Below are 15,628 nucleotides of genomic sequence, written 5' to 3'. Positions count from 1 at the left end.
AACACAGCTACTGGAATCTTTCCAAGACAAAAGGCACTAAGGCCTCTCAGGCGAAAACGTGGCAGTTCAAATAGAAAGGAGTGAAATAACAATGAGGGGGAAGTACAGCATTTGATCCATTGGTGGCAGAGATGTAGCCTGTCCCAGACCGGTTTGTATTCATTGTCAAGCCAATGAGAGTCAAGGGCAGAGATTCTATCTGAACCGCGGTAGGTCAGCCTTAGTGTGCTTGACATAAAAAAAAAAAAGGTAATGTTCGATTCAATCGACATACGCAACCAACGCGAAAACATTGCCTTTAAATGTGCATAGCTGACGAAGCATGATTGAATTGAATCCTAGCCAAAGAGTTGGCATGATAGCACAAACAGACTGGCACTCAGGCTAGCAGAGGTAAATCTAACAATGAAAAGATCTTTGGTTAATAATTAGTTGTTACTCTAAGGAAAACATGTTTAATGTAATAGCATGTTTTCCTCATTCGGTGTGTTATAGCTGGACCCCAGGCCATACAAACCCATTCAAGAAGTTTGTTAAGTGTAAAACAGATACTAGATCGTTCAAACATTGCTACAATTCAAAGGGTATAGGTCCTAAATTTATTCACAAGTCATTTCTGCTTTATAAGAATAATTAAATAAGCACATTTCAAACAATAACAATAATTACAAGAGCCAAGAACCAAATGACATGATATGAAGAGCTGTTGTCTCATAACTTTTCCCTGCATATGCCTGAGGTGTATACAGCTGCTGTGAAACCCCATGACCACCAGGGGGCAACAGACAGTGAGAATTTGATGTTCCAGGTCATATTTTCGGCAGCCACACTGCACATATTAGGGGAGGACAGCTCAAAATAATGGCTGGAATGGAGTGGATGGAATGGCATCAAGCACATTGAAACCATGTGTTTGACACTATCCCGTTACTATGAGCCGTCCTCCTCTCAGCAGCCTCCACTGCTTATCAGAGAATGAATGAATATATATAAACCATCTTACATCAGCACTTCTACTCAGAGAGGCTTTCTGAATACGGGCACAGATCTCACAACGCCTGAAAAAGTGATTCACTGTGTCACATATTTGGGATGGGACCCAGGCAAAGACTGTGAACTAGTCATAAAAAGGTAGAATAAGAGAGAGTGTTGCGTGAGCATATTTACATCATCACAGAAAAGGCACGTGTGGTAGGTGCTGATTCATGGGTTTTGTCCTGGTTGATTTACTTTGTTCTCAAGGAGAGCGAGAGAGTGTGTGTGTACATGCGAGCTGAGGCAGAGATTCAAGGTGGATGATTTGAAATCGGGAGCAGGTAGGTAGGTCTACTTGATGAGCTTATTGGCTCGCTGGTTGGCTTCATCGATACGTGCTTTGTTTATGTCCGCCTGAGGGGGAGAGACAGTACACACACCAGGTGAGTGGTGGATCAATATCTACATTACTCTTTCTTAGTGAAACAGAAGGCCGTCTGACAGTAGAGCCCTATGTTAGGCATCCTCGTGGTACACAAGACAAATATACTGTACCACACCCCAGAAAAAGCTAGCGGAGGTGTATGAAGATGAAAAACTAAACTGTAGAAAACAGTCTCTGCACCTTTAATATGCAGAACTTCTGGTCACAAAGACCTTCGTCAGAGCATACTGGTGGTATAAGCCCCACAACATGGTATCATAAGCCCCAAGGAGTGTGAGGCAGTGTATGGATGGAGAACACAGCCCAGCAATGACGACAACCCACCTTTTCTGTGATGCGGATGATGTGTTTGTTCTGCTTGTCTAGCTCAGAGCCCATGTCACTGGCCATGTTCTTCAGGTTCCCTATGATGCTGCCCACCTGATCCAGGTTCTCCTCCATCTCATCCTCCCGAGCATCGTTGGTAATCCTGGGGGAGTTAAGGGGCCACATGACCACACATATCTACTATTCTCAGTGTCAAAACACAATCATGAGACTATGCCCTTGCTTGATAGCCCTAACCCTATGGTGTTTTCAGATCTGAAGGGTCTGGATAAGTAGAAGCAATGTTGTGGAGATTCCACCACATTCCCTTCACCTTACAGATCTGCACACATTTAAAAGGACAAAGGGAGCAAAAGCAAGTAGGATCAAGCTGATAGTTTGTAACTAGGTGTGTATTATACAGTTGACTGGCTTCACCCACCTCTTGATGTAGGGTCCAGAGCCCCCCATGGGCTGCTGCTGGTTGGCTTGTCCGTTATGGATGCCTGAGGGTTGCCTGGACACCACCGAGCCATCCCCTCCCTCTCCTGTACTGCTACCATCACCTGTTCCCCAGGTACGCTTGTATTTAGAGTCATGCTCTATGGACGTCACCCTGAGGGAGAATCAAGTCAGTCAGTCAATCAATCAACCAACGGATCATTAAATCATCAGTCAGTCCATCATTCAAGTCAGTCCATCATTCAAGTCAGTGCATCATTCAAGTCAGTGCATCATTCAAGTCAGTGCATCATTCAAGTCAGTGCATCATTCAAGTCAGTGCATCATTCAAGTCATTAATTCCTGTTCGTCAATCGGGGACAACTTCAGGGGAAGAGAGCTTCCACCGGTGCCTCGTAGACAAGATGACGGGTGGTAACTTTACAAACAAATGCACAATGCTCAATCATTGCATCACGGGCAAGGCCATTAAGATTAAGGGTATCATTCTAAAAAAATAAAAAGGGTGTATTTGTGTCTATGCTATGCAGGAAAAACAAGGACAGCAGAACACAGGAATAATATCAGAATTTATTTAGAATTCAAGGCACACTTAACCAGCATGGCTACCACAGCATTCTGCCATCCCATCTGGTTTGCGCTATCATTTGTTTTTCAACAGGACAATGACCCAAACACACCTCCAGGATGTGTAAGGGCTATTTGACCAAGAAGGAGAGTGATGCATCAGATGACCTGGCCTCCACAATCACCTGACCTCAACCCAATTGAGATGGTTTGGGATGAATTGGAGCGCAGAGTGAAGGAAAAGCAGCCAACAAGTGCTCAGCATATGAAAACTCCTTCAAGACTTATGGAAAAACATTCCAGGTGATGCTGGTTGAGAGAATGCCAAGAGCGTGCAAAGCTGTCATCAAGGCAAAGGGTGGCTACCTTAAAATCTCAAATATATTTTGATTTGTTTAACACTTTTTTGGTTACTACATGATTCCATATGTGTTATTTCATAGTTTTGATGTCTTCACTATTATTATACAATGTAGAAGATAGTAAAAATAAACCCTAGAATGAGTAGGTGAGTCCATAATTTTCACTGGTCCTATCTATCTATCTATCTATCTATCTATCTATCTATCTATCTATCTATCTATCTATCTATATACACACAGTGGGGAGAAAAAAGTATTTAGTCAGCCACCAATTGTGCAAGTTCTCCCACTTAAAAAGATGAGAGGCCTGTAATTTTCATCATATGTACACTTCAACGATGACAGACAAAATGAGAAAAATATCCAGAAAAATGACATTGTAGGATTTTTAATGAATTTATTTGCAAATGATGGTGGAAAATAAGTATTTGGTCAATAACAAAAGTCTCTCAATACTTTGTTATATACCCTTATTTGGCAATGACAGGTCAAACGTTTTCTGTAAGTCTTCACAAGGTTTTCACACACTGTTGCTGGTATTTTGGCCCATTCCACCATGCAGATGTCCTCTAGAGCAGTGATGTTTTGGGGCTGTCGCTGGGCAACACTGACTTTCAACTCTCTCCAAAGATTTTCTATGGGGTTGAGATCTGGAGACTGGCTAGGCCACTCCAGGACCTTGAAATGCTTCTTACGAAGCCACTCCTTGGTTGCCCGGGCGGTGTGTTTGGGATCATTGTCATGCTGCAAGACCCAGCCATGTTTCATCGTCAATGCCCTTGCTGATGGAAGGAGGTTTTCACTCAAAATCTCACGATACATGGCCGCATTCATTCTTTTCTTTACACGGATCAGTCGTCCTGGTCCCTTTGCAGAAAAACAGCCACAAAGCATGATGTTTCCACCCCCATGCTTCACAGTAGGTATGGTGTTCTTTGGATGCAACTCAGCATTCTTTGTCCTCCAAACACGACGAGTTGAGTTTTTACCAAAAAGTTCTATTTTGGTTTCATCTGACCATATGACATTCTCCCAATCCTCTTCTGGATCATCCAAATGCTCTCTAGCAAACTTCAGACGGGCCTGGACATGTACTGGCTTAAGCAGGGGGACACGTGTGGCACTGCAGGATTTGAGTCCCTGGCGGCGTAGTGTGTTACTGATGGTAGGCTTTGTTACTTTGGTCCCAGCTCTCTGCAGGTCATTCACTAGGTCCCCCCGTGTGGTTCTGGGATTTTCCCTCACCGTTCTTGTGATCATTTTGACCCCACGGGGTGAGATCTTGCGTGGAGCCCCAGATCGAGGGAGATTATCAGTGGTCTTGTATGTCTTCCATTTCCTAATAATTGCTCCCACAGTTGATTTCTTCAAACCAAGCTGCTTACCTATTGCAGATTCAGTCTTCCCAGCCTGGTGCAGGTCTACAATTTTGTTTCTGGTGTCCTTTGACAGCTCTTTGGTCTTGGCCATAGTGGAGTTTGAAGTGTGACTGTTTGAGGTTGTGGACAGGTGTCTTTTATACTGATAACAAGTTCAAACAGGTGCCATTACTACAGGTAACAAGTGGAGGACAGAGGAGCCTCTTAAAGAAGAAGTTACAGGTCTGTGACAGCCAGAAATCTTGCTTGTTTGTAGGTGACCAAATACTTATTTTCCACCATAATTTGCAAATAAATTCATTAAAAATCCTACAATGTGATTTTCTGGATTTTTTTTCTAATTTTGTCTGTCATAGCTGACGTGTACCTATGATGAAAATTACAGGCCTCTCATCTTTTTAAGTGGGAGAACTTGCACAATTGGTGGCTGACTAAATAATTTTTTCCCCCACTGTGTGTGTGTGATTTTTAATGAATTTATTTGCAAATTATGGTGGAAAATAAGTATTTGGTCACCTACAAACAAGCAACATTTCTGGCTGTCACAGACCTGTAACTTCTTCTTTAAGAGGCTCCTCTGTCCTCCACTTGTGTGTGTGTATGTATATATATATATATATATATATATATATATATATATATATATATATATATATATATATATATATATATATGTGTGTATATATATATGTATATATAAGATCCATGCTGTTTTGGAGCGAGCAGTCGCACTACTCTTCGTTCCACAGGTAATATTACACTTCACTACATTACAACGGCTTGATTTGTTTGATCTGAGCAATTCTTCTTAGCTAGCTACATAGCCGTCTTTGTATCAAAGATAATTGTGTAGTTTTAGAGTAATTGAGTAATTATCGAGGCTAGCTATCTTCGTCCTCCTAACGTAGTCAACACTGCTAGCTGCTAGCTAGCTAGTCATCACTGCTAGCTAGCCAACTTCTACCGACTAGCAGCACTGTAGAAACTATTACATTACAACGTAACGACTTGCTTAGTGTGGTGTTAGTGTTAGTTAGCCAGCTACATAGTTGTCTTTGCTGTCTCTAAGATAGTTGTGTAGTTTGAGTAATTATCGAGGTGAGCTAGCCAGCCGCGACGCGGCGCCAGACTTAGTCAACACACCTAGTCATCATTAACCCACTGCTAGCTAGCCAACCGTTACCGACTAGCATCGCTGTAGATACTAATACTTTACAACGGAACGATTTGACTAGTGTAGTGTTAGCTAGCTAGCTACTTAGTTGTCTTTGTCATAGCTTGATAATTGTGTAGTTTAGTAATTACCGAGGTTAGCTAGCCAGCCATCGAGGTTAGCTAGCCAGCTATTTCCGTCCCCCGCGACGCCATTTTTCCTAACCCAGCCAACTATTACCGACGAGCAGCATTGTAGAAACTAAATACATACAAGGAACGTCTTGATTAGTGTTATGTTAGCTAGCTAGCTACAAAGTTGCTTTGTATCATGACAAGGTGTAGTACTGAAACTATCGAGGTTACCTAGCCAGCTACACGTTCAAAGTCAACAACGCAGCCACTGCTAGCTAGCCTACTCCACCAGCCAGCAGTACTGTATCATTTTAGTCAATAAGATTTTTGCAACGTAAGCTTAACCTGTTAGGGCTAGGGGGCAGCATTGACACGGCTGGATAAAAAACATACCCGATTTAATCTGGTTACCACTCCTACTCAGTAACTAGAATATGCATATACTTATTACATATGGATAGAAAACACCCTAAATTTTCTAAAACTGTTTGAATGGTGTCTGTGAGTATAACAGAACTCAAATGGCAGGTCAAAACCTGAGAGATTCCTTTACAGGAAGTGGCCTGTCTGACCATTTCTGGAACTTCTTTGCCATCTCTATCATTTACTAAGGATCTCTGCTCTAACGTGACACTTCCCACGTCTTCCATAGGCTCTCAGAGCCCGGGAAAAAACAGAATGTCGTCATTCCAGCCCCAGGCTGAAACACATTATCGCCTTTCTCAAGTGGCCCATCAAGAGACACTAGCTTATGCGCGTGACCCCGACCGCCCCCGCCTTTGGGATTTTTTCCTCTGTTTGCCGAAAAGGAGATTCCCTGTCGGAATATTATCGCTTTTCTACGAGAAAATGACGTAAAAATTGATTTTAAACAGCGGTTGACATGCTTCGACGTACGGCAATGGAATACTTTGAATTTTATTTAATTTAGTAAAATGTTAACGAATTCCCCGGAAGTTTGCGGGGGGTATGCTAGTTCTGAACGTCACATGCTAATGTAAAAAGCTGGTTTTTGATATAAATATGAACTTGATTGAACAAAACATGCATGTATTGTATAACATAATGTCCTAGGGTTGTCATCTGATGAAGATCATCAAAGGTGAGTGCTGCATTTAGCTGTCTTCTGGGTTTTGGTGACATTATATGCTGGCTTGAAAAATGGGTGTCTGATTATTTCTGGCTTGGTACTCTGCTGACATAATCTAATGTTTTGCTTTCGTTGTAAAGCCTTTTTGAAATCGGACAGTGTGGTTAGATTAACGAGAGTCTTATCTTTAAATGGCTGTAAAATAGTCATATGTTTGAGAAATTGAAGTAATAGGATTTTTAAGATTTTGAAAATCGCGCCACAGGCTGCAAGTGGCTGTTACGTAGGTGGGACGAATTCGTCCCGCCTAGCCTAGAGAGGTTAACTTTCTGAACATTCGAGACGTGTAGTCCACTTGTCAGTCCAATCTCCTTTGCATTAGCGTAGCCTCTTCTGTAGCTTGTCTACTTATGTGTCTGTCTATCCCTGTTCTCTCCCCTCTGCACAGGCCATACAAACGCTCCACACCGCGTGGCCGCTGCCGCTCTAACCTGGTGGTCCCAGCGCGCACGACCCACGTGGAGTTCCAGGTCTCCGGCAGCCTCTGGAACTGCCGGTCTGCGGCCAACAAGGCTGAGTCCATCTCAGCCTATGCTACCCTCCAGTCCCTAGACTTCCTGGCGCTGACGGAAACATGGATTACCACAGATAACACTGCTACTCCTACTGCTCTCTCCTCGTCTGACTACGTGTTCTCGCATACCCCTAGAGCATCGAGCCAGCGGGGTGGTGGCACTGGAATCCTCATCTCTCCCAAGTGGACATTCTCTCTTTCTCCCCTGACCCATCTGTCTATCTCCTCATTTGAATTCCATGCTGTCACAGTTACCAGCCCTTTCAAGCTTAACATCCTTATCATTTATCCCCCTCCAGGTTCCCTTGGAGAGTTCATCAATGAGCTTGACGCCTTGATAAGTTCCTTTCCTGAGGATGGCTCACCTCTCACAGTTCTGGGTGACTTTAACCTCCCCACGTATACCTTTGACTCATTCCTCTCTGCCTCCTTCTTTCCACTCCTCTCCTCTTTCGACCTCACCCTCTCACCTTCCCCCCTACTCACAAGGCAGGCAATACGCTTGACCTCATCTTTACTAGATGCTGTTCTTCCACTAATCTCATTGCAACTCCCCTCCAAGTCTCCGACCACTACCTTGTATCCTTTTCCCTCTCGCTCTCATCCAACACTTCTCACTCTGCCCCTACTCGGATGGTATTGCGCCGTCCCAACCTTCGCTCTCTCTCTCCCGCTACTCTCTCCTCTTCCATCCTATCATCTCTTCCCTCTGCTCAAACCTATCTCCTGATTCTGCCTCCTCAACCCTCCTCTCCTCCCTCTCTGCATCCTTTGATTTCCTCTGTCCCCTATCCTCCAGGCCGGCTCAGTCCTCCCCTCCTGCTCCGTGGCTCGACGACTCACTGCGAGCTCACAGAACAGGGCTCCGGGCAGCCGAGCGGAAATGGAGGAAAACTCGCCTCCCTGCGGACCTGGCATCCTTTCACTCCCTCCTCTCTACATTTTCCTCTTCTGTCTCTGCTGCTAAAGCCACTTTCTACCACTCTAAACTCCAAGCATCTGCCTCTAACCCTAGGAAGCTCTTTGCTACCTTCTCCTCCCTCCTGAATCCTCCTCCCCCTCCTCCCTCTCTGCGGATGACTTTGTCAACCATTTTGAAAAGAAGGTTGACGACATCCGATCCTCGTTTGCTAAGTCAAACGACACCGCTGGTCCTGCTCACACTGCCCTACCCCTGTGCTTTGACCTCTTTCTCCCCTCTCTCTCCAGATGAAATCTCGCATCTTGTGACGGCCGGCCGCCCAACAACCTGCCCACTTGACCCTATCCCCTCCTCTCTTCTCCAGACCATTTCCGGAGACCTTCTCCCCTACCTCACCTCGCTCATCAACTCATCCTTGACCGCTGGCTACGTCCCTTCCGTCTTCAAGAGAGCGAGAGTTGCACCCCTTCTGAAAAAACCTACACTCGATCCCTCCGATGTCAACAACTACAGACCAGTATCCCTTCTTTCCTTTCTCTCCAAAACTCTTGAACGTGCCGTCCTTGGCCAGCTCTCTTGCTATCTCTCTCAGAATGACCTTCTTGATCCTAATCAGTCAGGTTTCAAGACTGGGCATTCAACTGAGACTGCTCTTCTCTGTGTCACGGAGGCTCTCCGCACTGCTAAAGCTAACTCTCTCTCCTCTGCTCTCATCCTTCTAGACCTATCTGCTGCCTTTGATACCGTGAACCATCAGATCCTCCTCTCCACCCTCTCCGAGCTGGGCATCTCCGGCGCGGCCCACGCTTGGATTGCGTCCTACCTGACAGGTCGCTCCTACCAGGTGGCGTGGCGAGAATCTGTCTCCGCACCACGTGCTCTCACCACTGGTGTCCCCCAGGGCTCTGTTCTAGGCCCACTCCTATTCTCGCTATACACCAAGTCACTTGGCTCTGTCATATCCTCACATGGTCTCTCATATCATTGCTATGCAGATGACACACAATTAATCTTCTCCTTTCCCCCTTCTGACAACCAGGTGGCGAATCGCATCTCTGCATGTCTGGCAGACATATCAGTGTGGATGACGGATCACCACCTCAAGCTGAACCTCGGCAAGACGGAGCTGCTCTTCCTCCCGGGGAAGGACTGCCCGTTCCATGATCTCGCCATCACGGTTGACAACTCCCTTGTGTCCTCCTCCCAGAGTGCTAAGAGCCTCGGCGTGACCCTGGACAACACCCTGTCGTTCTCCACTAACATCAAGGCGGTGACCCGATCCTGTAGGTTCATGCTCTACAACATTCGCAGAGTACGACCATGCCTCACACAGGAAGCGGCGCAGGTCCTAATCCAGGCACTTGTCATCTCCCGTCTGGATTACTGCAACTCGTTGTTGGCTGGGCTCCCTGCCTGTGCCATTAACCTCTCTGGGCTAGGCGGGACGAATTCGTCCCACCTACGTAACAGCCACTGGCAGCCTGTGGCGCGATTTTCAAAACCTTAAAAATCCTATTACTTCAATTTCTCAAACATATGACTATTTTACAGCTATTTAAAGACAAGACTCTCGTTAATCTAACCACACTGTCCGATTTCAAAAAGGCTTTACAACGAAAACAAAACATTAGATTATGTCAGCAGAGTACCAAGCCAGAAATAATCAGACACCCATTTTTCAAGCCAGCATATAATGTCACCAAAACCCAGAAGACAGCTAAATGCAGCACTCACCTTTGATGATCTTCATCAGATGACAACCCTAGGACATTATGTTATACAATACATGCATGTTTTGTTCAATCAAGTTCATATTTATATCAAAAACCAGCTTTTTACATTAGCATGTGACGTTCAGAACTAGCAAACTTCCGGGGAATTCGCTAACATTTTACTAAATTACTCACGATAAACGTTCACAAAAAGCATAACAATTATTTTAAGAATTATAGATACAGACCTCCTCTATGCACTCGATATGTCCGATTTTAAAATAGCTTTTTGGTGAAAGCACATTTTGCAATATTCTAAGTACATAGCCCAGGCATCACGGGCTCGCTATTTAGACACCCGACAAGTTTAGCACTCACCATAATCATATTTACTATTATAAAAGTTTGATTACCTTTTGTTGTCTTCGTCAGAATGCACACCCAGGACTGCTACTTCAATAACAAATGTTGGTTTGGTCCAAAATAATCCATCGTTATATCCGAATAGCGGCGTTTTGTTCGATGCGTTCCAGACACTATCCGAAATAGTAAAGAAGTGTCGCGCGCATGGCGCAATTCGTGACAATAAAATTCTAAATATTCCATTACCGTACTTCGAAGCATGTCAACCGCTGTTTAAAATCAATTTTTACGACATTTTTCTCGTAGAAAAGCGATAATATTCCGACAGGGAATCTCCTTTTCGGCAAACAGAGGAAAAAATCCCAAAGGCGGGGGCGGTCGGGTCACGAGCATAAGCCCAGTGTCCCTTGATCGGCCACTTGAGAAAGGCGATAATGTGTTTCAGCCTGGGGCTGGAATGACAACATTCTGTTTTTTTCCCGGGCTCTGAGCGCCTATGGACGACGTGGGAAGTGTCATGTTAGAGCAGAGATCCTTAGTAAATGATAGAGATGGAAAAGAAGTTCAAGAAATGGTCAGACAGGCCACTTCCTGTAAAGGAATCTCTCAGGTTTTGACCTGCCATTTGAGTTCTGTTATACTCACAGACACCATTCAAACAGTTTTAGAAAATTTAGGGTGTTTTCTATCCATATGTAATAAGTATATGCATATTCTAGTTACTGGGTAGGAGTGGTAACCAGATTAAATCGGGTATGTTTTTTATCCAGCCGTGTCAATACTGCCCCCTATCCTAAACAGGTTAAACCCCTCCAACTCATCCAGAACGCCGCAGCCCGTCTGGTGTTCAACCTTCCCAAGTTCTCTCACGTCACCCCGCTCCTCCGCTCTCTCCACTGGCTTCCAGTCGAAGCTCGCATCCGCTACAAGACCATGGTGCTTGCCTACGGAGCTGCGAGGGGAACGGCACCTCCGTACCTTCAGGCTCTGATCAGGCCCTACACCCAAACAAGGGCACTGCGTTCATCCACCTCTGGCCTGCTGGCCCCCCTTCCTCTGAGGAAGCACAGTTCCCGCTCAGCCCAGTCAAAACTGTTCGCTGCTCTGGCACCCCAATTGTGGAACAAGCTCCCTCACGACGCCAGGACAGCGGAGTCAATCACCACCTTCCGGAGACACCTGAAACCCCACCTCTTTAAGGAATACCTAGGATAGGATAAAGTAATCCTTCTAACCCCCCTTTAAAAGATTTAGATGCACTATTGTAAAGTGGTTGTTCCACTGGATATTATAAGGTGAATGCACCAATTTGTAAGTCGCTCTGGATAAGAGCGTCTGCTAAATGACTTAAATGTAAATATATATACATATACACACACAACTACATATACACACACAACTACATGTGCCTGTCTCATTGATAAATTATTAGATACACAAGTTGTTTTTGAAACAGATAGAATTATATAGTGACCTACGGCCACCCGCGAGTAATGGTCACATGGGTGGGTATTCCAACAGTTCCCAACAATCTTTTTTACCGTTGCCTAGGTTAACTCGGACCCATATGTATGTATATAATCCTTTATGACCGACCACACACACACCTCCGTGATGGATTATGATTGACTGTGCGCCAAAGTGAATTGAATTGTTTCCACACCCACCATGTGTGTAATGGTCATGTGAGGTGAAATGTGTATATTTTGGGATGGGAGGATGTCTTTTTTACCTCATGATCTGTTTCGGATTGAAAAAGGTTGTCACTAAAGCGGTAAATTGGAAGCATAAACAGAGCGTGGGCCTTCTTGTTCTTTACAAGATAGAAATGTAAACATGCTAAGAAACAGAATCAACATTACAAGAACAAAGTACAGCACAGAAAGTCACGACTCATTTCCAGAAGTGAGAGAGAGAAAAAAGGACATGCTACACTTGCGTTATAGTTTGGTGGTAAGAGGGGTGTCCAGTACCTGTCACAGGGGCAGACACAGAGGCCACAGCACTTGGACAGGTCAGTCAGGTTCTTCTCAGCCTTCCTCATGTCCTGGTTGATCTGGTCCATACCCTCCTCTGTACGTCTCAGTTGCTCTGTCATGCAACCAGGACAAAACAGCAAAGACCCATCTCAGGGAAATGAAACACTAAAACCATATTAATTGATTAATTTAACCGAAGTTAAAAACTGGTTTTAACAATAAGATCTTCTGAAAAAAAAAAATAATAATAAAAAAAAAAAATGGCATTCCTAAGAGCTGGTACTCTGTAGTGAACTTGGACTATCACTCACCCCCCTGTTGGTCCAGCATGTCGATGGTGTTGACACCAGTCTCCCTGGTCTGAACACAGGACAAGCACCACATTAGGAACTCAAAGACCACAGTTCAGATAACTTCAGCAACACAGAAATATGCTGAAGAAAAATATAAAAACGCAACATGTAAAGTGTTGGTCCCATGAACTGAAAAAACATCCCAGACCTTTTCCATACACACAAAAACATTTCTCAAAAATGTTGTGCACAAATTTGTTTACATCCCTGTTAGTGAGGATTTCTCCTTTGCCAAGATAATACATCCACCTAACAGGTGTGGCATATCAAGAAGCTGATTGAACAGCATGATCACTACACAGGTGCACCTTGTGCTGGGGACAATAAAAGGCCACTAAAATGTGCAGTTGTCTCGCACCACAGATCTCAAGTTGAGGGAGTGTGCAATTGGCCTGCTGACTGCAGGAATGTCCACCAGAGCTGTTGCCAGTGAATTTCTCTACCATAAGCCACCACCACCAACCTCATTTTAGAGAATTTGGATTGTACGTGCATACAGCCTCACAACCACGTGTAACCATGCCAGCCCAGGACCTCCACATCCGGCTTCTTCACCTGCAGGATCGTCTGAGACCAGCCACCCGGACAGCTGATGAAACTGTGGGTTTTCACAACCAAAGAATTTCTGCACAAACTGTCAGAAACCATCTCAGAGAAGCTCATCTGCGTGCTCTTTGTCCTCAGAGTCTTGACCTGACTGTATTTTGGTGTCATAACCAATTTCACAGGGGACAAAGACTCAACTTCGATGGCCACTGGCACACTGGAGAAGTGTGCTCTTCATGGATGAATCACAGTTTCAACTGTACCGGACAGATGGCAGACAGCGTGTATGGCGTAGTTTGGGCGAGCGGTTTGCTGATGTCAACGTTGTGAACAGAGAACCCCACCGCCACCATGGGCAATGTATGGGCAGGCATAAGCTACGGACAACGAACACAATTGCATTTTATCGATGGCAATTTGAATGCACAGAGATACCGTGACGAGGCCCAGTGTCGTGCCATTCCTCCGCCCCCATCACCTCATGTTCCAGAATGAAAATGCACGGCTCCATGTCGCAAGGATCTGTACACAATTCCTGGAAGCTGAACATGTCCCAGTTCTTCCATGGTATGCATACTCACCAGACACGTCACCCATTGAGCATGTTTGGGATGTGCTGGATTGTCGCACAGCCATTAAAGAGTGGAACAACATTCCAGTCAACAGCCTGATCCCGCTGCAGACCAGATACTGACTGGTTCTGATCCACACCCCTACCTTCTATGCATTTGTATTTCCAGTCATTTGAAATCCATAGATTAGGGCTTAATTTATTTAAATTGATCGATTTCCTTACCTGAACTGTAACTCCGTGAAATCTTTGAAATTGCTATAATATTTTTGTTCAGTGTACTTCTGTATGTAATGACAGAGGGCTTGTGTTGGGCTAGACTGTTAGAGCAATAACAACATTTGTCTCACCTCCTCGGCCATCTGTAGCATCCGCCTGGTGCACTCCAAGGACTGTAGAGGACAAAATAGACACAATAAGGTCCTATTGTAAGGTACCGGTAGGTAACAGGCTCAGCCAGAAGAGGACTGCCTGGTTTCTCTAGGCTTCTTCCTAGGTTCCTGCTTTTCTAGAGTTTTCCTTAGCCACTGTGCTTCTACATCTGCATTGTTTGCCGTTTTGGGGTGTGTTAAGAACTTTGTGACAACTGTTGATGTAAAAAGGGCTTTATAAAATACATTTGATTGATAGCGCAATAGAGTGCTACCTAGCCTGTAGAACATGCCAGCTGAACAGACACAAATGAGACACCTTAGAGTCCTTTATCCTTGTTTTGATTGAGTCTTTCAGGGGTACAGACATGCACGAGAAAAGGCTCTTGACTAGAGCCTAGGTAATATGAAAAGGCTTCTTATAAGTAGTACTCAATTCCGAGGACAGGTGCAAAGCCTATGGTGAATTGTCCTAATTTTAAAACCTGTTAGGTGAGTCCGACACATGGTTCTCTATTTAACAGGCCCACAGAGACTCAGATCTTAAGTAGTTGACATATGGCTGAACTGTGCCTGGTCAGGTAGATTACACATCTCCCACACAGCAGCACAGTCCCACAGAGCAGCACAGTCCCACAGAGCAGCACAGTCCCACAGAGCAGCAGCACCAGATCACATGACGACGTTATGATGGAATGCAGTCAGCGCAGGCTAGACACCCTATTAATAACATGACTGAAAGGTGTAGCCTACAGGAGAAGGTAGAGGGGGAAATTATTACTCGGGGCATGACGACTTAATCAGCATGAACTGTTATACCATGTCACCTCAACATAGAGTTGAACATGATTAACCCCCTCGGACACATTTCTAAGCCTGCTTCGTGTCCGAACCATCCATCCGTCCGTCCGGTTCCTCCCAGGATCTTTTAAGGTGGTGCTGATTATTGAGGGGGGCTGTGCTCCCGTTTGGGTTGAACACCTGTAACTGCCTTTTCCTGAAATCTAGAGCCTTAAATGATAATCACTGTTTGCTCTTTTATTTAAGTGCAAATTCATTAATTTAATTAATATTTTCCACCATTTTTCCTAGAATTACACTAGTAATACAATTTTTCAAATGGTCAACCAGAACAGGGACCATGAGAGCCAGGCAAGAGTAATTCACCAGGTCTGGAATTTCATGATTTTAGGGGCAAGGCCATTTGGGCTTCAAGAGATGCCTAATCCTCCAGGGCACCAAGGCCATTAACCAAAAGACAATTAAGTTGATTTGAAAACCAAAAATAACAGCAATTGAAACATTGCATGCTAGGAATATGGTACTGTTAACAGTTGATGTTACTCTTCGATAACAGACCCCAA

At 44.7% G+C, this 15,628-nt stretch overlaps 1 protein-coding gene across 1 annotated transcript; it reads right to left on the bottom strand.

Annotated features, from left to right (window-relative positions):
* Positions 1–616: 616 nt before the first annotated feature.
* snap23.1 (synaptosome associated protein 23.1) lies at positions 617–12,725 on the bottom strand (the record flags this gene model as incomplete). Its single annotated transcript, NM_001165300.1, is given in 4 exon segments — positions 617–1,389; positions 1,745–1,889; positions 2,169–2,342; positions 12,418–12,725. Coding segments are annotated over 4 exon segments (507 nt in total). The 3' UTR covers positions 617–1,326.
* Between the last annotated feature and the right edge of the window lie 2,903 nt (positions 12,726–15,628).

The sequence above is a fragment of the Salmo salar genome, chromosome ssa09 (assembly GCF_905237065.1).
Source record: "Salmo salar chromosome ssa09, Ssal_v3.1, whole genome shotgun sequence".
Taxonomy (NCBI): Eukaryota; Metazoa; Chordata; class Actinopteri; order Salmoniformes; family Salmonidae; genus Salmo; species Salmo salar.
The sequence above is the reverse complement of the archived record's forward strand: the minus strand, read 5'-3'. Positions and strand labels throughout refer to the sequence as shown.